The sequence below is a fragment of the Scyliorhinus canicula genome, chromosome 8, assembly GCF_902713615.1.
Source record: "Scyliorhinus canicula chromosome 8, sScyCan1.1, whole genome shotgun sequence".
In the NCBI taxonomy this organism is placed as follows: Eukaryota; Metazoa; Chordata; class Chondrichthyes; order Carcharhiniformes; family Scyliorhinidae; genus Scyliorhinus; species Scyliorhinus canicula.
Genome location: NC_052153.1, coordinates 72,962,229 through 72,988,288, shown reverse-complemented (window position 1 = coordinate 72,988,288; position 26,060 = coordinate 72,962,229). Strand labels below are relative to the sequence as shown.

The window sequence follows — 26,060 nt, the reverse complement described above, 5'->3', positions numbered from 1 at the left end:
GCAAATCCTGCAGCCCGGGCTTCTTGGTGGGCCTGGCTCAGCTCGAAGGTGATATAGTTGGATGCCCGGGCATACAGATCATCCGTCACCTCCCAAATGCACATGTGGGCGGAAGATTGCGACATGCCAAGGGCCCCAGCTCAAGCCCTGGACTGACATGGTGTCATAAAGGTTGAGGGCTGCAATGACCTTCATGGCCACCGGGAACAGGTGTCTTTCTCCTCCTCCATGGGGTGCCATGTCCATGAGGACATGTCCTCGATAGCACTGTCTCCTTGCTGAGACGCAGTCTTATGTAGCACATGATGTCCGTCAGCTCTCTGAATGACCAACGACGCCTGTACACCTTGGGCCATCGCTGGCCTCACCTTCTGGGTCCCTCCTCAGCCTGAGAGGTGGCCAGGTCATCAGGGTGTGCAGTGGCCCCTTGCACATGTGGTGCCACCTCCAGCCTGTGTTGACGTTGCTGCCATTTCCAGCTTCTGTCCGCCTAGGCTGCCACAAGCAAAGCGTGGGCAGCCTTTGCAAGATCGACTCCAGCAAAGATGGTTTATCAGGAAGGAATTGGAGAAAGTGAGAGATTGACAATCAGTTAGGGCTTCCACCCTGGGACCCTCAAATCCCCCAATCCTCCCCCACCCTTACCATGGCTGCTGCGCCTTCTCTCAAGAGTGTCATCCAGTGAGCCAGTTGTGCTGGTACACCTTGCTCCGCATTCTAGCGCAATCCTGCAACTACGGTGACACCGCTGATTCCCTCATCAGGGATCAGATCGTGTTTGGCGTCCACTCCGACGCCCTGCGGGAGCAACTCCTAAAAATAAAAAATATGATCCTGCCAGTAGCCATCGAGGCGTGCAAAGTCCATGAACAGGCGAAAAGACGCTATTCCCACCTTAAATCGGCAGAGCAGGACCAACTTGCCTCCCACGAGGCAGAGTGTGTACAGCCCATCGCCCGAATGCCGAGCCTTAGCATCGATGAAGGCAGCCATTTTGCATGCTTTTCCCGTGGTCCCATGCATGCACACCAGGGACAGGAGAACGAAGCGGCCTAAGACCATACTGCGCTGGTGCGAGCGGCGGTTGACCGCACTGCGCATGTGCGACGACGCACGGAGCATTACGACGTCAACGTGATGACGTGCCGAAGTACGGCACTGCCCATTTAAAGCGGCAATGTCCTGCAAGAGGCAGGCAATGTCTAAATTGTAGGAAGCCTGGCCATTATGCCGCCTTGTGCAGGTCTGCACCTCCGATTGTGGGCCAGCGATCCCAGTTCCAACGCAAACGCGTTCAAAGTGTGCAGCAAGGGCTGCTGGATTCGGAACCTGATACCACTATGGATCCAGAGGACCACTGGCCGGAGTCCCCATATCGAGTGGGCATCATTACCATGTATGACAAGGCCTCCTCATGTTCAGCAACACACATACCCATCCTCAAGGTGGATTCTGTGGACGAGTGGCGTGCAATTGTACAAGTCAACCAATGCAGCAGCCGATTCAAGCTGGACACCGGTGCTTCGGCCAATCTAATCTCCTAAACAGATCTTGCTCGCATCCAAAGGCAGCCAACAATTCGTCCGCCGGCCTGCCAGCTGCATGACTAGAATGGCAATGCCATCACTGCGTTAGGGTCCTGTCACCTGCATGTCTCCAACAAGGCCATCTAGGCCACATTGCGGTTTGAAATCGTCAAGCCCGACAAGGCTTCCCTGCTTGGTACCCATGCATGCAAGCTACTCCATCTCGTCCAGCGCGTACATGCCATGTCTTCTGCCAACATGAATCTGCAGGCCGACATTGACGAGCTACTATTGCAATATCCGGACGTGTTCAGCGGGATGGGCACGCTGCCCTACCGCTACAAAATCTTGCTCAGGCCTGATGCCACGCCTGTGATCTATGCACCACGCTGAGTGCCGGCTCCTCTGAAGGACTGGTTAAAGGCAGAGCTGTAGGAGCTCCAAGACCAGGGTATAATATCTAAAGTGACAGAACCAACTGACTAGGTCAGCTCGATGGTCTGTTCGAAGACCACCTCTGGAGAATTGCGTATTTGTATAATCCCAAGGATCTTAACCGAACATAATGCGGGAACACTACCTGATCCCGAAGCGGGAGGAGCTGACAAGTGAGATGGCACATGCCAAATTCTTTACAAAACTAGATGCATCGCGTGGCTTCTGACAGATACAACTGGACGGGACCAGCAGGAAGCTCTGCACGTTTAATACACCTTTCGGATGATATTGTTACAACCGCATGCCATTTGGTATTGTTTCGGCCTCTGAAATCTTTCATAGGATAATGGAACAAATGCTAGAGGGCATTGATGGTGTGCGGGTTTATGTGGATGACATCATTATATGGTCCACGACCCCGGAGGAACATATTTCTCATCTGAAACAGGTCTTCAGACGCATACATGCCAACGGCCTTAAGTTGAACAAAGCCAAATGCTCCTTTGGCATGTCATCAATCAAGTTTTTGGGTGATCAAATATCCCAGCTGGGCGTGCAACCGGATTCGGACAAAGTCAAGGCCATCAACACAATGAAGACCGCAGAAGACAAAAAGGTGGTACTCCGATTCCTGGGTATGGTAAATGTTGTGGGAAAGTTCATTCCCAACCTCGCGTCACACACCACGGCTCTCAGGCTTTTGGTGAAGTAGTCCACCACTTTCCAGTGGCTACCCACACATCAGGCTGAGTGGCTTGAGTTAAAGACAAAGCTAACCACTGCTCCTGTTCTAGCTTTTTAAGACCCTGAGTGGGAGACTAAAATCTCCACAGACGCCAGCCAGGATGGCATTGGGGCGGTATTCCTCCAGAAGGACAGCTCCTCGTCCTGGGCTCCAATTGCCTATGCGTCAAGTGCCATGACCCCCACTGAGCAACAGTATGCTCAGATAGAGAAAGAATGCCTGGGCCTTCTCACCGGTATTGTGAAGTTCCACGATTATGTGTATGGTCTGCCAACCTTCACAGTAGAGACTGACCACAGACCCCTAGCCCATATCATTCACAAGGACTTGAATGACGTGACGCCAGGCTTCAGTGCACTCTCCTTCGACTCCGCTGGTATGATTTCGAACTGGTTTACACACCTGGAAAGGAGCTAATCATTGCAGATGCCCTGTCTCGCGCCATCACCTCGCCCTGTGAACAGGTCGACTTCATCCACCAAATTCAGGCACAGGTGCAACTGTGTGCCACTACCGTCCCGGCATCCGACGAACGACTCATCAACATTCAAGAAGAGACCGCCAAGGACCCTCTTCTGCAGTGGGTCATACAACACCTTACGAATGGCTGGCAGAAGGGGCAATGTCCCCAGTTCTTTAATGTAAAGGATGACCTAACAGTTGTTGAGGGGATCCTCCTCAAGTTGGATCACATCGTTATTCCTCTCAGCCTCCAGAGCTTAGTGCTCACGCAGATCCACGAGGGACACCTCGGTGTTGAGAAGTGCAGGCGCAGGGCCCGGCAGGCTGTCTATTGGCCTGGCATCAACAAGGACATGTCAAACATCGTCCTCAATTGCGTGATCTGCCAGCGTTTCTGGCCTGCTCAGGCCAAAGAAACGCTTCAGTAGCACAAGATCGTGACCTCTCCATGGTCTAAGGTGTGGATCGACATTTTTCATGCCAATGGGCATGACTACGTCCTTATAATTGAGTACTTCTCAAGTTACCCCGAAGTGGTGAAACTGTCCGACTTAACATGAAGGACTGTCATCAAGGCCTGCAAGGAGACATTTGCCAGGCATGGAATTCCACTCACGGTCATGAGCGACAACGGTCCCTGTCTCTATAGCCAAGAATGGTCCAACTTCGCAAAGCTATGTCAGTTCCAGCACATCACCTCGAGCCCGCACTACCCGCAATCTAACGGGAAGGCCGAAAAAGGGATCCATATCGTGAAGCAAATGCTCTGAAAGGCTGCGGACTCACCTTCGGACTTTAACCTTGCTCTCCTGACGTACAGGGCAACCCCTCTGTCCAACGGTCTGTCTCCGGCACAGCTCTTTATGAATCGTAACCTGCGGACGACTGTTCCGGCCATTCATTTACCTGACCTGGATCACCTTCCAGTGCTGCAGAAGATGCAGCAAATCAGACGCTGGCAAAAGCTGGCATACGATGCTCATGCTACTGATCTGCCCGTGCTCTCTCCGAAGGATGCTGTTTGCATCAAGTTGCCTGGTGGAGGCTGGTCAGCTCCAGCTGTTGTTGTTCGACAGGCTGCTCCCAGGTTACTTGTGGTTCGCATGGCTGATGGATCCATTGTCAGGCGCAACAGAAGGGCACTACGCAAATTTGCCTGGCCACCACCGGATCTCACGTTCCCAGATGTCGTTATGCCTTCTCCGGATACCTCGCTCCATGAGGCCACCAATCTGGCTGCATTCCCGCCTGTCAAGGCGCCATCAGCCCCACCCCACCTCTCAGGCGGTCGACAAGAATCCAACGGCAGCCCCAGCGACTGGACTTATAAATATTTCCTTAGTATATATTGTTCTGTATATGCATGCTAGACAACTTACATGTTCATATGCATTCACTCACCAATTGCTGTAAATAGTTATCTCTGTAAATATGTTGTATATGCTACAACCAACCGACAATTTTTTTAAAAGGGGGGATGTCATAATATGCACCCATGCACATCATGAGGTAAAAGCAGGCAGTGTCAGACACCCAGGTGAGCCAATCAACAGGCAGGACAGAACACAACCAATCACCAGACAGAACACCAGAGGGGGCTTCCAACTATAAAACACACGAGGCATCAGCACTCCGCCTCTTTCCAATGTTAGTTTACTTAGAGTAGTAGGGAGTCAACTCACAGCCACCTGTGTGCATTGTTACAGAAGTTCAATAAGTCATATTGAACCAATGCCTAAGTTTGGTGTATGCTTTGCAGTCTATCTGCATCGTGTTGCAATCTGTGTTACCCCAGGATGAATAACACGACATTCAGTGAACTTCTTGACCTGACATTGACCTTGTAGACCTCAGCTAGGATAGCATGAGCTCTTGGAGGCTTGCCGCGAGAACGGAATTTGTTGCATTTGTTGTTCCGAACAATGTGGGCATCAAAACAGTAATCTGTTGATTACTTTTTCATTGATGGATTAAGGCTGATGGAGGATGTGGTTAAATTGATCTGCACATCTTTCTAGAAAATTGGTCTTTTCTGTGACCTGTGTTTATATGTCAGCTCCAAGGACTGGTGGTGAAGTATTATATTTAGAATAATAATCTTTATTGTCACAAGTAGGTTTGCATTAACACTGCAGTGAAGTCACTGTGATTTCAGAGCACTGTAGGATATCTTCCAGTCTTTTGATCTGCATATGACTGAAGTTTATCTGTTTTCTGATTCACCCAAGTGTCTTGCATCTCTCTGTGATTGCATTGGACAGACCTATAGATGTTTCAGTAGACATCATCTTTGTATTGTGATTATTTGTCATTGAGGTAAACCCTACATAGGTGATGTTTGTTCTCCAGTAGTTTCTGGATAACCCTATTGCTTTTGTCAAATCAGTCTTGATGCTTGCAAATTCTTGTTGTGATAATGAAATCGGGAAGATTGAATCCAATTTGAAGAATCCATCAAATAAAAACTTAATGTACAGTACCTTACATGACTTGGTGGTACACCACACTGACATTTCCACAAAGAGTGAACACAGCTCAAACCCACAATATCAATACAGTATGGTAAGCAGCAATGTCAACTCTACCTAGTATGACAAAGTGCTGAGCAAAGCCAGGTGATACCCAAATGAAGAGGGGCACTTCTGAACAACTAGTTACTAAGCAGCAAAATCAACAGCCAAACAGCAGGTCCATGAACTGTGATTTTAGCCAGGAATGGTATATGACAAAAGAGTAACTGAGGGAAAAAAGTAAAAACGCAAAAAACTAATCGTACAAAACTATTATGCATCAACGCGGAATTCTGCATTTTAAAGATAAAGGGAGGAATTTCACAGCTCCTCCCCCCATCAAGATTTTTGAAGGTGGGAGCGGGGTCAGGGGCACGTAAAGTAGAGCCGTGGCAAGCCCAAGCAATTCATCTATTACAGTGGGTTGGTAAGGCATCAGGGAGCTGCACATCTGCTGCAATACTATATGCGGCTGGAGAAGACGGAACATGGATACATAGGAGATAGGAGCAGGAGGAGGCCTTTTGGCCCTTCGAGCCTGCTCCGCCATTCATCACGATCATGTCTGATCATCCAACTCAATAGCCTAATCCTGCTTTCTCTCCATAGCCTTTGATTACATTCTCCACAAGTTCTATATCTAGCCGCCTCTTGAATATATTCAATAGTTTAGCATCAACTACTTCCTACGGTAATGAATTCCACAGGCTCACCACTCTTTGGGTGAAGAAATGTCTCCTCATCTCTGTCCAAAATGATTTACCCTGCATCCTCACACTGTGACCCCTGTTCTAGACACACCCATCATTGGTAATATCTACCCTGGTCTAGTCATGTTAGAATTTTATAAGTCTCTATGAGATCCCCCCTCATTCTTCTGAACTCCAACGAGAACAATCCTAACCTAGACAATCTCTCCTCATATGACAGTCCCGCCATCGCTGGAATCAGTCTGGTAAACCTTCACTGCACTCCCTCGAGAGCAAGAACACTTCCTCAGAAAAGGAGACCAAAACTGCACACATTATTCTAGGTGTGGCCTCACCTAGGCCCTGTATAATTGCAGCAACACATTCCTGCTTCTATGCTCGAAACCTCTCGCAATGAAGGCCAACATACCATTAGCCTTCTTTACCGCCTGCTGCACCTGCATGCTTATCTTCAGTGACTGGTGCACAAGCACACCCAGGTCCCACTGCACACTCCCCTCTCCCAATTTGCAACCATTCAGGTAGTAATCTGCCTTCCTGTTTTTGCTTCCAAAGTGAATAAGCTCAAGCTTATCCAAATTATACTGCATCTGCCATTGATTTGCCCTCTCGCCCAACCTGTCCAGATCATGCTGTAGGATCCCTGCCTACAAGGATTGCTTCCTTGTCACAGTTCACCCTCCCACCCAACTTGGAACAAAGGAGGGCAGCCTGCTAGGTTTGACAGCTCAGGCAAAAGGCAGGAAGGATGGGGGGGATACCGCCTTTGGGGGGTGGGGGGCTGCATCTATCGGGGCAATCCCCAAGTTCTTACCTCCCCTTTGTGCCTCCCCATTTTGCCTCCAGAACCCAACATCCTCCCACACTTCTCCTCCCCCTGCTTCTCAATCCCTTCAGAACCAAAAAGCCGGACTTATCAGTAAATCCGGCATTCATATTCTTTTCAGAACTCGTTGTAATCCCAGCAGTAGTCACTACTCTCTTCTGGCGCTGCTCTAGTTCAGACATTATTGTACAAGCCACCCGCAACACTTCTAAAATGCAGGCGGAGGGCTGTAAAATCCTTCTTTTTACCTTTAAAGTGCACAAATCCACATAGGTTCAGAACCAGTGTTTTTCATGATTATTTTTTTCATTCTTTTACTTCTTTCCCTCAGCTGCCAGCCATTCAGATTGGCCAGCAGCTCCTGAGGGATTGACTTTCTGCACTCGAGGGAGGGGGGGGGGGGGGGGGGGTGTTGGGAAGTCCCACTCTCAGCTTACTGACGCCATCCCCAGTGTATCATCACTGCAGAGCAGCACATTTTAAAGTCAGCAAGCTGCCGACCACCCTTTCTACCAGGAGGAGAAGAAACACGTAAACTTTGTAAAATGCTTTGTTTTCTCTTGTTGCGTACACAGCTAAAATATGAGTGACACATACATGCACAAATACAGGTTAACGGTTTAAACATATACCTGAGCGTAACAGGCCTCTTCTATTGCCAAGCCAGTTTTCAAATCGACCTGAAAAAGAAATAGCAGTTGACAATTTTTTGAAAACTATACCAATAATCACATTTTCTATCTTTACAAAACACATTCATGAACAAAAGAATAAACACATGTCTTGATGCAAATGATCTGTCATTTGCAAGTCATTTTTTCATCAGTACAAATTATTTTTCAGAAATGTGGCTAAAAAAGACACCTTCAAGAAATGCCGTGCCTTCATACTAACTATCACCAGTTTTGGGATCTGGCTTCCACAGGGAGTATGATGAGACTGTTGGCCCTTTCAGGGACAGTGTCTGTCATTTGCTTGATACAACACCTTGGGATATATTTCTATGTAAAGGCACGATGCAAATTAAGTTAATGATCTAGCTAGCATATATTCCTGGGAGAGTTGGAAAGATCTGGTAGCCTCTGCTTGGCTTATTGCTCTGATTCAGAGATGCTGGTATTCCCATAAGTGATTCTGACATTTTACTTCCAAGAGAGTACCTGTAATGTTTGATTTCTAATTGTACAATAATGTAATTTTTGAGTGGAACAACAGTTCCTCCTTATGATCTGAAGTTGAGTTGTGCCTTTCACATGTGTCTCGCGTGCACTTTTCCAATACTTCAGTCAATGGACTGTAAACACTTAATGGTTGTCTGTGCGGAGTCTGCACGTTTTCCCCATGTCTGCGTGGGTTTCCTCCGGGTGCTCGGGTTTCCTCACACAGTCCAAAGATGTGCAGGTTAGGTAGATTGGCCCTGCTAAATTGCCCCTTGGTGTCCAAAAGGTTAGGTACGGTTACGGGGATAGGGTGGAGACATGGGCTTAAGTACGGTGCTCTTTCCATGGGCCGTTGCAGACTTGATGGGCCGAATTACCTCCTCCTGCACTGTAAATTTAGCCTCATTTCACTTAGCTGTATTATCTCAAAAATAAGTGAAGGACAATAGTTGAGAGTTACAATCCAATGAGGGAAAATTAACATTTAAAGAGAAATCCCAGCAATCAACCAACAGAATACGCCACAAGATTTCACATTTTAAACAAAAACAAACTTTATTTTATATAAGAACCAAACAAAGCAGACATTATTAACAACACTATATTTTATAATTGCATATGTTGTGAACCTTTTACTTTTTGCTTTCCCCAAGACGTCCCTGACACATTGCAACGATTTTGAAGGTTCATTCACTTCTTTAGGGACCAATGCACAAGGTATGCCACAGCTTCCCTGAATTCACTTTAACTTTCCTCAGTATTCCAGCTTTTCTCCAAGGTATTATTTTATGGGGATCCTTCCATTAGCTGTTTGGATAAGTGATTCTCCAATTTTTATTTAATACCTTATGAAGGCTGATGCCTCAGCTTCTTGGTCTGGTTGCATACACAAAAATGCCTTATCAGTTTCCAAGCTAGCTCTGCTCATTGCTATCTGCCACAAGGCTCTTGTAGGGCTATTGTAGATTTATTCTTCCAGTTGCAAACTAGGCAAATCTCCCACTTACGTATTGCTTCACAAAATCAAAACTGAATTTGAGCCACACTTGCATTCCACGTGGTGAATGATAAAGTTAGAATTTTCTATGCTTAAGAACTGCAAGCCTAACTAACAATCATTTCCTGTTCGTTCTCTCAATTCAGTGCGATGCAGTTTATACCAAAGCAAAGCTACAACTGCCTACTTTCTGAGGACCCCCCCCCCCCCAGATAACTTAAACAAAAGATAATTCTACCCCCATAGCCTACCTCCATGACAGCATTTCATGCTTCAGGATGGCCTCAAAAAGAAATGTAAACAAATAATTGTACCTTCAGCACAACTATTTGATTCTGTAACCTATGTGAATTATTTATATTTCTAATGGATGTAATTATTCTCTCTCTTGACTCGTTGCTTCCTCAAAGCAACTCTCATGTTCACAAAGCTGTTTTCAACTTCCTTTTTTGAGACAACAATAGACACCACGGTTCTACCGAGAACTCCAGAGATGGGTCATTCATTGAACAAATACTTTGAACTGTAATTATTTAAAATCCACTGACTTCAGCATTGCTTCTGGGTTTCTCAATCAGATGTTTCTAGTTATGGTACATTTAATACTTTAACCTCCAACCTAAAAGTTATGTTTTTAAAACTTAAAAGTTATATTCTTAAACATATGAAACATGAACTAGATATCCGCCATAAGATATATTCAAATTCAGTAGGGACTAAGATGGAAAGCCCAAAAGATTGTGAGTAGATCACAATGCATGATTCCTCACACCCAAAGTAATGCAGGGAGCACATAAAGGTTGCTTGTTAATTATAGTGATTGTGGTATGCAGTCCATCTGTTGAGTGGCTACACACTTCAGTGGAGGATTCAGGTTAGTGAGAGGATAACACCAGTTGAAACCAGACTGAATCTAACTGCAACAAGAGCTGGAACTGGTCAAAGAAGAGAAGAAGACTAGGAAGAAACTACAAAATAGAACAACAGGTCAGACAGCATACCCTAGGTTCTCTAATGCCTTCGTATTTAGGAGGATGCAGATCCTCTTCCCTCAGGGACTAGGAAAGAGACAGACGCTGAGAATGCAATAGGAGCAGGCAGCTACTGCTGTCAATGCCAGAAGTCTATCTTCAAAGTCTTATGCAATGCCAAAAGACATGTACTGACCTCTCATAAGTGGCTACAGTCAATGAATACATCCTCATATGCCATTTTTACCAAAAGCACTATAAGCTTCACACATTGATCCATTCACCGCAACCCCTTCACTCATCTACCAATGATCTCTATCAGCTGGAACTTAAACGTCACTTTCATAACCTCATCTTACCCATCTCTCACATTTATCACTGCTGCAAGTCACACAAATGTCACAACTTCCACACATCCAGATATTCAACGGTCATATGCATATCTCCAAAACATGTTGCACTACAATTTTGCCTCTCCCTTGTAGGACAATGTGGCCCATACTAGATTGCAGCAGCAGCCAATTATCTGGGTGAGCTGCATATGCAGGAGGGAATGAAGTTATCACAGAACATGATATGTTCCTGATTATTCCACCTTCTCACATCTCACTTCACCTTTATTCTGCAATGTGTTATTGATATGTTTCACAAATTGCCTATGGCCTAACCATGCGCCACTTGCTTCCCCTCACTTCCTTCACCCCGATCATACCCTTGCGCCTTTATGCTTTCAGACACCCAAGAATTGCAGCCTGACCACTGCTGCAATGGTGCAGGAGACTGAAGATCTAGAAGACGATGAGACAAATGAAGAAGAAACACAGTCATTTTGATCTGGCACTTACATCACCAACTGAGACACGGGCACTGAACAAACTTTGAAGGATAGCATAGAGGCAGAATCTGCAAGTGGTGAGTCATTAGACACAAGTTGACTGCAGCCAGAAAAAAGGGAAAGAGCTGCACGGGTGCCAGTTCCCTGGAGGGTGAGATCACACAACAGTTCCGCTGTAGAGAACTCAGACGAGCACTTCAAAGCGGCAGCATACAGAAAACAACTGAGGGATAAGCACATACATACCATGCACTGGCTAGCTTGCCAGTCGACCGGCTGTCAGTCAAGAAGAACTCAAGAGGTTGGCTCCAATTTGATGCAGAGTTTTGTGCAGAGCTTGGTGACCATCCTTTCAAGTGAGGATATTGTGGCCAACTCCATGAGAACATTTTGAAGGCCAACCATCATGCAGCACCTGATGGCCGATGGCTCAGCTTCCAAGATTCCAAAGGAATCAATGTGAGCAATAGCCAACATCTGAATGTTACAGTGGAAGCTCAGGGTGAGGTCATGAAACCTCAGCTTGCTGTCTGGTGGGCTCAGTCTGCTGCTATCACTGCTGCAGATATAAGTGGTCAATTTGTCTTTAAACAGTACTGATTTCCACACCAGGGAGTGACACTCAATCTGTGGAGCATGAATTGGCTCACCACTCTCATGACAGCAACACTCATGGTCCCAACACTGTCACCCTGTCAGTGCTCTCGTTGCCCATCAGCCAGCCAGCCAGATGCTGCTATCTGTGCTGAGATTGTGCAAACCAAAGCTGGGCATTCTAGGTAGGACTGCCAGAGCTCTCAGACCATCTGTAGTATCGCTCATTGAAATTCAGCAGCTTTCCATCATTGTTGCAGGCCTAGTCACACTGCATAGAAGCACTGGGCCAGGCAACGGTATTGAGGGAAAAACAAAGGTGATTAGTTCAGTTTTATGTTACTTATTTGATGTTCTGTGGATAAAATTGGTCTTTACTGGTTGTCTTGTGGTGAGTTTTATTTCAAGAATATGGTCAAAAGGATACTGTGATGGCCTGTAACACAATGGTGGAGGGGGAGGCAGTGGGACAATGTGTATTGTATAGTCACGGAAATTGGAGTCAAATTAGCCCACCTGGAATGTGAATGTGCTGGTTACCTCCTCCCTAGCTTCTCGCCCTCCGCCTGAAATGGTCACCGAACCGGTGGTAGCATGATGGCTAAATTTGGAGAAAGCAGCAGACCATCACGATTGGGGCACCTGTGTCAGTGAGTGTGAGAGAACTCCTCCAGAACACTTGAGACAACAAGCCTTTGTTTCAGCACTCCAATCATCTCAGTGATATTTCTTATGGCAGTATTTCTCAAATGATATGTGTGTGATTGGTTTGTGCAGATGAGTGATGGAAGTATCACAGCTTGTATAAATTCTGGGCCATGATCATCCACAGAAGCCTCCTCACCCTGCTTTGAGCTGAAGGTCTGATTCCAAGAACTAGCAGAATTCTGAATCACAGAAAACGTAGACTTGACTTCTGGCTTTGGTAGATATAAGAAAATGCTCCTGCTAAGTTGATAAGACCTTCCACTGAGAGAGTCCTTCTCCTCTCCCTCCTCCTCCCAGAAGAACTTGTCTTCTTATTTGCTGCCTCTGCACAATCTTGTTCTGATGCTACAGCCCAAGGTGGACAGTTACTATGGCAACCAATACTGAGAAAGTGGTCTGCTTAGAGAACAGCGAAAGCCTTCCCAACACCAATTTGGTGCAGATTTCACCAACTGTAAGCAATTCCTCAATCACCCACTTTCACAAACTCAAGCAGAGCCAGTAGAAAGTGAGCAGCAACTAGCCTGAGAGTTGATGATAATCCATTTAAATAGGATTGTTGAGGTAGGGGTTGTGGGGGTGTTTTGTGCGTGTTTAAGAGAGAACTAAAACAGCAATATCCAAAATAGAAGGTTTATTTAACTCACAGGATATGAGCGCTCCTTTGGTTCGGCCAGCATTTGTTGCCCATCCATAATTGCCCTTGAACTGAGTGACTTTTAGAGGGTATTTATAAGTCAAAATGTTACTGTGCATTTGGAGTCACATGTAGGCCAGACCAGGTAAGAGCAGCAAATTTCCTTCCCTAAAGGACAACCAAGTTGGCATTAGGTGCAGGTTACACTAGATCCTATTATCTTGTGGAATGTCCTGCCTCACGAGTCCAAAGGTTTGTAGGTCAAGGATCAGCCTGTTCAGTCACATGAAGACTCATGACAGAAACCTGCAAATCTGAGTAGAAATCATCCTTGATTTGGCAGCTGTCAATTGATAGACAGCTGCCACCAATGATCAGAAGTGTTGAGGACTTCATTTTGTACTAAAGTGGCACCCGGAGAGCACTGAAACTTCTGGGCTGTATTGCCAAATTTTGGAGCCACTAACCTTTACTTAATGCCAACTCCTTCCCTCATATCCTGTCTTAAAATACACAACCTAGACCTCAGTATACAATCCTAAATGAACATGAATGGGGTATTCTTCATTCCTTTTGATCCTTTGGAGCATAGGAAGTGGGTGGACTGTCCTCCAACCTCTCGGTTCAATGATTAACCAACAGGCATCTCAATAATTTTTATACCCTCCCTTTCACTCCTCCACCATAAAAGTGGATTCTTAGCAGGCACCCATGCTCGCAGCAAATGAGTAGGTAATCCTAACTGTGATATGTGTGCATGTTTGTGGGATGCCTGAAATAACAAATTAACTACTGTCTCTGGGCAATGACTGACTCATTAACAGAAGCTCCTCTTTGTTTCAGTGACTGTAACATACAACAGTGTGGAGAACTTTTAAACCATGTTGTTCCACTAATTTGAAATACACTACTTAAATGTACTGTATTACCAAATCCTTTTGGTGGTGAAAATAAATCCAGAAGTTTAACACTATGGTCACTTTCTATTTCACAGAAATAGCTATCTTCCTCATTTCTGGCATTGTCACGTTATACTATATAAAAGGACCAGACAGGGTAGATGCAAGAAGGATGTTCCCGAAGGTGGGGTATTCAGAACCAGGGGTCACAATCTGCGGATACGGGGTAGACCATTTAAGACTGAGATTAGGAGAAATCTCTTCACCCAGAGAGTGGTGAGCACATGGAATCCGCTACCACACAAGGTAGTTGAGGACAAAATATTGTATGTTTTCAAGAAGCAGTTAGATATAGCATTTGGGGCAAAGGGGATCAAAGGATATAGGGGGGGGGAGATCAAGCTACTGAGTTGGACGATCAGCCGTAATCATAATGAATGGCGAAGCAGGCTCGAAAGGCCGAATAGCCTCCTCCTGCTCCTGTTTTCTCTATTTCGATGCAGCAGATGGTAGAAATGTGGTTTGTAAAACAGATGCAATGAAGAATAGCCTCTTTTCACGTGTCATGGTATAGGTGGAGGAGTTTATAATTGCAGTTCCAAGGGTTATGATGGGTTCAGGCAGAACACCTTAGGTATTGTTACATCTGCATTGGTGGTTCCTAATGACTCTTCTTTCTTGTCTGAAGAATGTAATACATTTTCGACTAGGCAAACAATCCATTCAGCACATTGTACAGTGCTATTTTAATACAAAAAAGTACAGATACTGAAGGAAAGCATTAGCAGCAAAAGCCCACAAAAATTCATAAATACCAGTGCCCAGTAAAATGGCAAAACCTCAAACAAAAAACTAATGTCTGAGGCAAAACTGTGCAACATTGAACATAAAGCACAAGACAAAACATTTCCCATAAACATATAGTTAAGAGGCCTGCTTAAGCAGGTTAGACTCCACAAAGTGTTTGCAGCACACAGTGGGTGGTCCCTTGCTTACAGCTGGGAATTCTGCTCATTATTTAATTTAAATCAAAACTGAATCCAAAATGAGGCTCACGCATTCTGGTAGCATAGTTTCATATTCCCACAGAACATCAGCTTTTTGTCGGATTTAATCTGGATTTAGGGTGCAGCCAAGACTGGTGCATGTGGTTACAGGCTCCCAGCAAAGATTTTAAAGCAAAGGTGCTGCATCAGAAATTGGGGTTTTGGTGTTTACTTCCTTTTATACTGGTTCACAGGCTGTTTTTCAGAAACCTGAACTTTTCCTACCTGTTGCATAAATATTTAAATTGGTTATAATAAAGGATCATCGATCTAAAGCATTAAACACATGCTTTTCTCTCAACAGATCATGTGTGTTTTCAGGATTTGCTGTTTACATTTAAAATGCTGATTTTATTTTAAACTTAATATCTCAGGGATCATTTATTAGTCTTATACAACAAAAATACATTCTTCAGGCTATAATAAGGTCCATTTATTGTGACAGGATTCAGGCATCAAAGCATTTCTTCAATTTCTAAGGTAGTCACTACTAACAAGTAGCACTCTGCTTCTATGCAAGCCAGCCCAAATACACATTTTTAAATATGTAGGAAACAGTAATAAAAATGACTAATATTCATTGATATTTTCATGGTTTTTTCCCCATGATTGGATATTGAAAATATTTCTATTCCTGACGTGAATGTTACTTCCATTATCAATCTGGATATGGGCTGGAAAATTCCACTCACCAGAATAAATTATACCTTTACAGAATTGAAAAACCAATTACTTGACATTATCAAGTACCATTATCTGGTATTAACACATAGGTAGGTTTCCAAGCTGTGGTGTCGGGTTGAGGGGAAATCACATGTGTGAAACGCAGTATAAAATTTAGCGGATCAGAATATCCAATTTCAACTTGATTGCCTAATTAAATTCTGTCCAGATTTTGTGTCTCCAATGGTGACAGTGGCCACATATGATCATAATCAACATCCTCGGCCAGAAGCACCCGTTCACGCTGGAAATTGAGGTGTGTTGGGATTGAATTTGAGAATTTTAGTTTTACCTTCCCAGCCGCAACCAATCCACCGATCCTTGAGAGTTGAAATTCCGACTTTTAAATCTCAACTTCAGCGGCACAGTAGCACAGTGGTTAGCACAGCTCCAGGGTCCCAGGTTTGATTTCTGGCTTGGGTCACTAAACTGTGCGGAATCTGCACGTTCTACCCAGGTCTGCATGGGTTTCCTCCGGGTGCTCCCGTTTCCTCCCACAGTCCAAAGGTGTGCTAGTTTGGTGGATTGGTCATGCTAAATTGCGCCTTAGTGTCTAAAAAGGTTAGGTGAGGTCACTGGGTTATGGAGATAGAGTGGAGGTCTGGTGCAGACTCGATGGGCCGAAGGTCTCTTTCTGCACTGTAAATTCTATGATTCAAATTTATAATTTATCCATTAAAATTTAATTTAACCTGTATAAACGCTTGCAGCTGCTATCTACTGATCAAAGTTGCCAAAAATAACAAAGTTAATGATAGCAAAATGGCAAAATATTAAATAGTTAGCTGCCAGGGGGACTCGGGGGGACTAAGATGGCAGACATGACATCAGAAGAGATCAAAGAAGATTTAAGGAAGGGAAATCATCGATAGATTAATAAAACTTTCCAGATGGATTAGAAAGTGGAATAGTGCCAGTGGGCTTACAGTTGGCTAATTTAATTCTCATATTTAAAAACGGAGATGTAATAGGTTTTCGGGGACTTTAGAGTAGTTACCTAAATGCCATTTACAGGAAAGATAATATTAATGTTATGTTAATTGTATTGTTAAGGTTATGGATAAAGAGGTGGAGGAAATGGATTGATTAATTGTCTTGAGCACATATAAAGAGAGATGTCTGGAGCACTGGGTGTTGGCGAGGTAGGTGGTAGCCTATATAATGTTGCATATTGTAAATGAAAATGAAAATGAAAATGAAAATCGCTTTATTGTCACGAGTAGGCTTCAATGAAGTTACTGTGAAAAGCCCCTAGTCGCCACATTCCGGCGCCTGTCCGGGGAGGCTGGTACGGGAATAAATATGGTACTAAATAAAAAGATTGGTTCTGGTTTCCTAGTTCACCATCTAGCTTATAAATGAACTAACAGTTAACAGACTGTATATTGTAGTAAAATAACAGTACGGCTAACAGCACTCTACCAGCTAGGAATTCAAATAAATTGAACAGAGAAAGGTTCTTTACTTAACTCATAGATGCAGATAAAATTTACCAGAAAAAGTAAAGGCATATTTATTCCAGTCTAATTATTCCTTTCGGGTTTGGTAGGTCTTAATTATCTCAAAACAACTTCCCTGGCACTGAAATTTAATTACGATAGAATTGTTTCGTCTCATTCCTACAGATTTTAATGCTGTGAATAAAAAAAAATTTTCTCACTTTTTCTCTTTCACTTCTCAATCCAATTTTTTTCCCTCTCTTTATATCATTTCCTGCCCTGATTTGAAATTGTATTAAATATTACCAGAATTGAGAGGCGTGTCACGGTGGCACAGCATTGCTGCCTCGCAGCGCCAGGGACCCGGGTTCGATTCCGACCTTGGGTAACCGTATGGAGTTTGCGTGGGTTTCCTCCGGGTGGTCCGGTTTCCCCTCACAGTCCAAAGATATGCAAGTTAGGTGGATTGGCCATGCCAAATTGCCCCTTAGGCTGGGGTGGCAGTAATAGGGAGGGGAATTGGACCTAGGTAGGGTGGTCATTTGAAAGGTTGGTGCAGACTCGATGGGCCAAATGGTCTCCTTCTGCACTATAAGGATTCTATGATACTCCTATGAGAACTTATACACAGCAGAAACTATCAAACAGGCTGGGATATATTCTGTCAGATGATCTGTTAGCGTTTGTTAGGATTATGAAAGGTTTTGGGTAAACGTAGAAGAGGTGTTTTCATTTGTGAGGGAGAAAAACTAGGGCCATGAATATAACAGTCAATTCTTTATCTTATCATGCCCAGTACAGGCATGATGATAATACAAACCCTAAAGTTATATTTTTAAAACGTGGATACCAAAAACTGTTTCCAGTGGCTGTAACATATCATGTGATTTGACAGTATCCAATTACAAACAGTCTTGAAACATGAGCAAATATCAAATGAAAATATGGACAATCACAGCCACTTGTGAAATTCACACATTCCTTTTGCTAAGGATGGTCTGTCAACAAACTAGTCAATGACTAGTAATCCAGAGATCCAGGGTAATGCTCTGGGGATCCGAGTTCAAATCCCGTCAGGACAGTTGGTGGAATTTGAATTTAATAAAAATCTGTAATTAAGGGCAGGATTCTCAGACCCCCGCCGGATCCGACCCCAGGGGCAGCTCCACGGTGGCCTGGTTCGTGATCGGGGCCCACCGATCTGAGGGCGGGCCTGTGCCTTGGGGGCACTTCTTCCTACCGTAACAGCTCCACCATGGCCAGCGCGGAGAAGACCCCCGTTGGCATGCGCTAGAATATGCCGGCCGGTCTGCGCAGTCCCTTCGGCGCCGGCTGGCGTGGCACCAATCCCTCCGGTGCCGGCCCAGCCCCTGGATGTGTGGAGAATTCCGCAACTTCCGGTTGGCCCTATGCCGGAGTCGCTCGCGCCATTTTTTATGCTGGCGTCGGGCCATCGCGCGGATTCGGGAGAATCCCGCCTTAAAAGTCTAATGATGGCCATGAAACTATTGTCGATTGTTGTAAAAACCTAAGTCGTTCACAAATGCCCTTAAGGGAAGGAAATCTTGGTCTGGCCTACATATGACTCCAAACCCACGGCAATGTGGTTGACTCTTTAATGCCCTCAGGGATGGGCAATAAATGTTGGCCCAGCCAGCAACACCCACACCCCATGAACGAATAAAAAAGGATCATGGTTAATAGGGACGTTGAAACTTATGGGTGTTAGATGAATATGAAAGGGATCTCATCAACCTTGTGTGATGAACCTCACACAAATACAAGGACCTTAGCTGTCTTAAACTCTCAAGAGTGTGAAGAACCACAACAAAATCTTTCCCAGTCTATCCCATTACCTTATTTGGAAAAAGACTTTGGACTTGTAACAGGTTACGTGGGTAAGGCAGTTTATTACCTGCTTTTAAATTATAACAACAGAAGCTGGTCTGAAACAGATACCATCAGAAACACCATCTAAGCCAGGGGTGGGCAAACTACGGCCCGCGGGCCGCATGCGGCCCGCCAAAGGTATTTCTGCGGCCCTCCAAGTCATTAAAAAAAATATTAAAAATTTTTTTTTTTTTTTTTTTTTTAATTTTTTTAAGGTTAATGGGGGGGGCTGTTGGGTTACTTACTGGTATAGGGTGGATACGTTGACTTGAGTAGGATGATCATTGCTCGGCACAACGTCGAGGGCCGAAGGGCCTGTTCTGTGCTGCACTGTTCTATGTTCTATATGAGGCGCCCAGAATCATAACCGGGTGAAGTAATTATTTTACTTAATATACTATGTGGCCCTTTGTGAATTGTGAATTTCTGAATGTGGCCCTTGCACGGAAAAGTTTGCCCACCCCTGATCTAAGCCATTAAAGCAATTGCAAGACTATTACACATCCAAAGTAATGTACAACTATACCTTGAAAGTGGGAGAAGGACTCTCCCACCAACCTGTTCCACCCTTAAGTTCATCTAAGCGCTGAGCTCCTGCTAACTCCACAACAAGACGCTTCATAGATTACTGAAAATCCCCTGCTTTTACAAGAATTCCATTTCAGCTAAAGCATCAAATCATCTAAAACAAGACTACTATGAAAGAGACCAAAATAATCCCAGATTGTAATTGCATTGTTTCTTTTTCTTCATTTGTAACTAATTTGTGTGTGTGTGAGATAGTGTGTGCAAGAGGTCATGTTTAAACCTTCTGCTAATAAACGGGCACATGTCTGCTAATAAAAAGGCTTGCTGCTGGAATCATTTAAAACATAGAAAAAACACCCTGAGCATATGAAAATATACTAATTTACGCATTAAAACACTTTGATCATGGTCAACTAGGATTTTCTGGCCCCATCATGGTGGGACCTGTTGCTGGAGATCTGGCTGCCCAGCCAAAAGCTGGGTGGGAGCAGAGACAATCCTGGTGGCGAACAGAGCAGGAAAATCTCATCCAATAAAGCCAACAAACTCTGTGCGCAGCAACCTAAAAATTGATTATAAGTGGAACTTGTCGCCACAAGGAATAGTTGTGGCAGATACTATAGTACATTTAAGGGGAAGCTATTTAAACAGGTGAGAGACAGGTGTGGAGCACAAACACTGGCATGGACCAGTGTGGCCATAGAACATAGAACAGTACAGCACAGAACAGGCCCTTCGGCCCTCGATGTTGTGCCGAGCAATGATCACCCTACTCAAACCCACGTATCCACCCTATACCCGTAACCCAACAACCCCCCCCTTAACCTTACTTTTTAGAACACTGCGGGCAATTTAGCATGGCCAATCCACCTAACCCGCACATCTTTGAACTGTGGGAGGAAACAGGAGCACCCGGAGGAAACCCACGCACACACGGGGAGGACGTGCAGACTCCACACAGACAGTGACCAGCCGGGAATCGAACCTGGGACCCTGGAGCTGTGAAGCATTTATGCTAACCACCATGCTACTGTGCTGCCAGATGGCCAGTTTCCGCGCCGGACATGTAAAAGATGCATTTCATTTCATTTCTTTTTAGAACTGACAAGCCCAATTATCATGCTCTCAATGTCCAGTTTATTATTGGGATCAGAAATTATAGAATTTACAGTGCAGCTATTCGTCCCACCGAGTCTACATTGGCCCTTGAAAGAGCACCCCACTTAAGCCCACACCTCTACTTTATCCCTGTAACCCCAGCGAACCTTTGGACACTAAGGGGCAATTTAGCATGGCCAATTCACCTAACCTGCACAACTTTGGATTGTGGTAGGAAACCAGAACACCCGGATGAAACCCATGTAGACATGGGGAGAAATTGTAAACTCCACAGAGATCCACAACGGTGCTTTATTTAAATGTATCCGTACACCAAGGAAAATAATGCTTTTGGCACTGAATGCCGCTCGTTCAGGGACAAGACAATTCAATGAGTAAAGCTTCCTCCACTCTACGTCATACAATTTGGAAGAATTGATTTCCTTTTTAACCCTTTTGTGCACCACGAATGCTTGTGGCCTAATGCAGAATAGCCAATTAGAAACAATTTTGTCACTATGCTGACCACGAGCTTGTATACAAATTAAATTATTATAGATTCAATATTGGCACCCAGAGATAAAAGTACAATGTTAACCCCCTGGGTCAACCACTCTCTTGACTCCAAGGTTAACAAAGCTAACATTCACAAGGCAGCATAATAGATGGGACTTGAATTGATAATCAAACGTCAACCTTTTATGCCCTGCAACTTCTGTCTGAAATATAATTGCTGGAACATAATTGTGCCATTCTGAAGAAATGTATGGAAAGATGACAGTTAGTTAATTTAAATTGAGCTTTGAATTCCGGATACCTTTCAGTCAAAGTTATTAACATAAGAACATAAGAACTAGGTGCAGGAGTAGGCCATCTGGCCCCTCGAGCCTGCTCCGCCATTCAATGAGATCATGGCTGATCTTTTGTGGACTCAGCTCCACTTTCTGGCCCGAACACCATAACCCTTAATCCCTTTATTCTTCAAAAAACTATCTATCTTTACTTTAAAAACATTTAATGAAAGAGCCTCAACTGCTTCACTGGGCAAGGAATTCCAGATTCACAACCCTTTGGGTGAAGAAATTCCTCCTAAGCTCAGTCCTAAATCTACTTCCCCTTATTTTGAGGCTATGTCCCCTAGTTCTGCTTTCACCCGCCAGTGGAAACAACCTGCCCGCATCGATCCTATCTATTCCCTTCATAATTTTATATGTTTCTATAAGATCCCTCCTCATCCTTCTAAATTCCAATGAGTATAGTCCCAGTCCACTCAATCTCTCCTCATAATCTTCTGTAAATGGTCACAAATGCTTGTTCTAATAAATCTCTGGTATCCTGCTTGAATAAGATGGTACACTGTTAATACACTGTATGTACGTCAGGCAGGCATAGTTTGTAGGCTTGTTTCAGTGAAGTTCAAATTATGCTTTTGCGAGAGTGTAATGACTTAAATGTAAAAATTGCCCTTAGAAGCAGTAAGTTCATTCAAAATCAATTTTCCAGCAGTTGCCCTGGAGGGTTATTTTTTTCTATTCAGGGTTGTTTGTGATGCAGATTCCTGACAAATATTTAACTGGTTTGTTAACTATTATATCGTCATGAATTCAGAAACAGCAGGCACTAATCTAATAAAGACGTAGGGCGGGATTCTCCAGTTTCCAACGTTGAAATCGCAATCGGCTGGAGAATCCACGTTGGCGTCGCAATCGGGGGCGGCGCCGCTTTTGCAATGCTCCGCCCCCTCAAAAACATTACCCAAGGTCCTCCCCCTGATACTCAAGTTCCCGATGGCGTCGGTCACACATGCTATTTATTTCCAGGGACTCGAGGTGGCGGCTGCGGACTAAGTCCTGCGCCGCCACAGTCGGGGTGGGGGGGGGGGGGGGGGGGAGAGAGTCGATCCACGGGCAGGGGGGGCTTTAGCGGGGGCTGGGAGCACTGGTGGGGGGGGGGTCCGGGGGTGGCGAGCCTGCCCAAAGGGGGTCACTATTTGGCAGGCCAGATCCACACGCCGCCGGCACAATGTTGCACTGCACAGCCGCTGCAGGCCGCTGCCTGCGCATGCGTGGCCATGGACCCGGCAATTCTCCTGCCCGATTCGCAGCTCGAGCCGGGTGCTCTACACTGCGTGCCTGCTGGCCTCCCACCATGGAGGATCGGTGGCCGTTTTGTGCTATTTTTTTCGATCCTATAATGCCACCATTTCCATGCCGGCATCAGCACTTCGTCTCAGAATTGGAGAATCCAGCCCATGGCTCGTTTTCTAGTATCAACTGTGATGTGATTACTGAACTGTACTTGATGTGCATCGAATACAAGCGTCTGTGAAAAAGACATACACTAAATAATTTACCAAAGAAAATCTTTACATATTATGATGAAATGTGGGTTACCCTTTGGGCCTAAGGGTTTTGCATCTAAGAATAAGATGCTTTATCTATGTCTAATTTTGGTGTATTAAATGTAATATGAAAATATGGGGCGGGAATCCTCCGCACCTTCAGGGCTAGGCCGGCAACGGAGTGGTTTGCACTCCGCCGGCCGACGTGGAAGGCCTTGGCGCCGCTCCAGCCTGGGCCGAAGGGACTCCGCCAGCTGGCGCGGGTGCGCACATGCGCGGGAGCGTCAGCGGCTGCTGACGTCATACCCGCGCATGCGCAGGGGGGTTCACCTTCGCGCCAGCATTACACAAGTGAAATGACAAGGAACACTCCCAAAAGTCACAGTAGTTATCAAGCGGGTTGGTAAATCTAGCTCTAAATAGCAAGGGTAGCATGTGTAGAGTGATTGAGAATCTGAGAATAATTGATTTTAAATAACACCTGCTGTTGAATCAAATTACAAGGAACAGTTTAGCATACCAGCAATAGACAAAGTAAAACAAGATTTACCTCCATTCCTCGGTTGATAGCTAGTTTTGCTAATCTCACTGCAATAGGCCCCTGGTAAGAAATCATGAGACTGTTAAATTATTTCAAGAAACGTAGAACACAGATATAGTATATTAGCACATTACTAGGTATCCATAAATAAATAAATATATAATGATAACATACATAATAAAGCTCAATCTTTATCATTCCACCCTATATAACTAATGAAATTCGTCTTATTAGAAAGAGAACAGCTGTTTCTGTTTTGACATATACTTGTCAGTTTAAGGAGCAAGTGAATGGCACTTACAGAAATGAGTAGCAAGTTCCTGATATTTAAACATTTAAGCTTTCCCAAATGCTAATGAATTATCTAACAACCTGCAATTCTAGGGCCTAATAGGAAGGAATATGTTTTACAGCGTGATCTCTTGCTCTTTGCCCTGTCATTGAATGATGACACAGAAAATAAATAATGGGAAATATATAACACACAAAAGATTAGAAACCTCAGTCTTTATCATTCCACACAAAGTAACTAATGCAATGCATAAAATAGAAAAAAAGAGCAGCTATTTCTATTTGTATTTCTATTTGTACCATATGGATTGAAATAAAACTTTTTTTTAAATTAAGGGGCAATTTAGCGTGGCCAATCTATCTATCCTTCACATATTTTGGGTTGTGGGGGTGAGACCCACACAAACATGGGCAGAAGTATTGAAGTAAACCGAAATGCAGGTAGTGAGTTACCTAGAGGCATGGCAATAACAAGAGCTTGTGTTTATATCGCACTTTTAACTTCAGCAAATGTCCCAAGGCGCTTCACAGGAGTGTAGTCAAACAAAACTTGGCACAAGATTAACAAGGGCAATGATTAGAAGTTGGGTTCCGCATGTGAGTTTAAAAAAGGCCCATCATGTGGTTATATGAGCATCTGCCTGTGAGCTGCGGAAAGAAAGCGCCAATACTTAAGGGGAGGTGGGAATGTGCAGTTGAGGCGAAAGCTGGTGAAAGAAACTGGCAAGGCCAGACATGTGGAGAACTTCATAAACTTAAATGCATGACTTCATAAACAACCTGTAGCTCGACTTCCAATCAAACAACCTAGCCAGTGGACACAAGAGATCTCCAATGGCAAGAAGAAGTAATTTGGGGCCCTTTGGGGACAGTCCCCAGCAATTACATAGTTGAGGAAGCGTATGATTGGGACTGGGGAGGAGGGTCATGATCAGGAGGGGAAGAAGAGCAATACCAAAGGATTCCTTGCGGACCAGGAGGAGCATCCCCATCCACCAGGAATGCTCAAAGAGACACATGATGAATGGAATCAGTAGCAGAATGAATAATAAACTTATTACAAAACAGAAAACATCAAGTTGGGGTTAAAGGAAGTTACTCAGACTGGATAAAGGTGGGAAGTGGTGTTTCACAAGGATTGATTTTGGGACCCTTGTTATTCACAATTTACATAAATGATTTGGACTCGGGAAACAGAAGTACAATTTGAAAGGTTTTGGTGATATTACATTAGCTGATGTTGTTAATGCATGTTAATAAATTAACGCGTTTTCTTACTGTTCATGATCAACGTGTTATGTGTTTGAGGTAGGTGTAATTTCTTATCCAGAGAGTAAATAATTCCAACAGCAAACATTTTGAGTGTTTCAAACTAAACAAGATTATTTATTAGCCCATGCTCACCCAGAATTTGAAACATGATGATATCTCGCTTACTGATCTCACACTAGCAACCAGACACAGATTCAATACAGGTGAAGAAAAATGTATACAATTACAAAGTATAATTTTCTCAGTCTCTCTTTCGTGGCAGGCCTGTAGTTTCTTAGATTAGTGAATGATTTTAGTTGAAGTAATAGTCTTATTAGACAATTCTTTGTAAACTGTGAGGGTTCTTTGTAATTGAATTTCCAGGAGGTTAGTTCTCAGGTGAGCATAACGTTTGAACATATTGGGGAAGAGTCCTTCTCACACTTTCAAGATATGGTCATTTATTACCTTGGCTACATAGTTGACTTGAAGCTCGCTCACTGCTGTCCAATGGGCTATATCTCTGCAAGCAGCTTTTGTTGTTTTTAAAAGCAGACATAAAACATAGCCGTGCCCATCATGTGCATTGCACACGTTCAAAGTCTTTTGTCCAAAGAAAGGTGGCGTGTTGATTACACAACCTGTGATGTCGTTTGACGGTTTGAAATTCATCCTGTCAGGTTTGGATGAGGAGCCATCATATTATAATGAAAGGTTAATGGGATCCATTAACATTTAACACACATTGAGTTTTGGTATTTAATTTATCTGTGATGAAACAAAAAGATCAGTCAGTTCAAATGCTACAGTTCTTTTTGTTGATTGCCCATCCTTAGTCAAAGGAATGTGTGAATTTTCCAGATTGCTGTGAATGTTGATATTTAATGAGGTATT

General features: G+C 44.3%; 1 protein-coding gene across 1 annotated transcript in view; it reads right to left on the bottom strand.

Annotated features, from left to right (window-relative positions):
• The window catches only part of auh (AU RNA binding protein/enoyl-CoA hydratase), a 348,073-nt gene that overhangs the window by 5,931 nt on the left and 316,082 nt on the right, over positions 1-26,060 (bottom strand). The window contains exons 8-9 of the mRNA XM_038804728.1: positions 23,634-23,684; positions 7,850-7,897 (exon numbers count right to left, since the gene is read on the bottom strand). Of these exons, the coding sequence (XP_038660656.1) occupies positions 7,850-7,897; positions 23,634-23,684 (99 nt within the window). The remainder of the gene's footprint in view (positions 1-7,849; positions 7,898-23,633; positions 23,685-26,060) is intronic.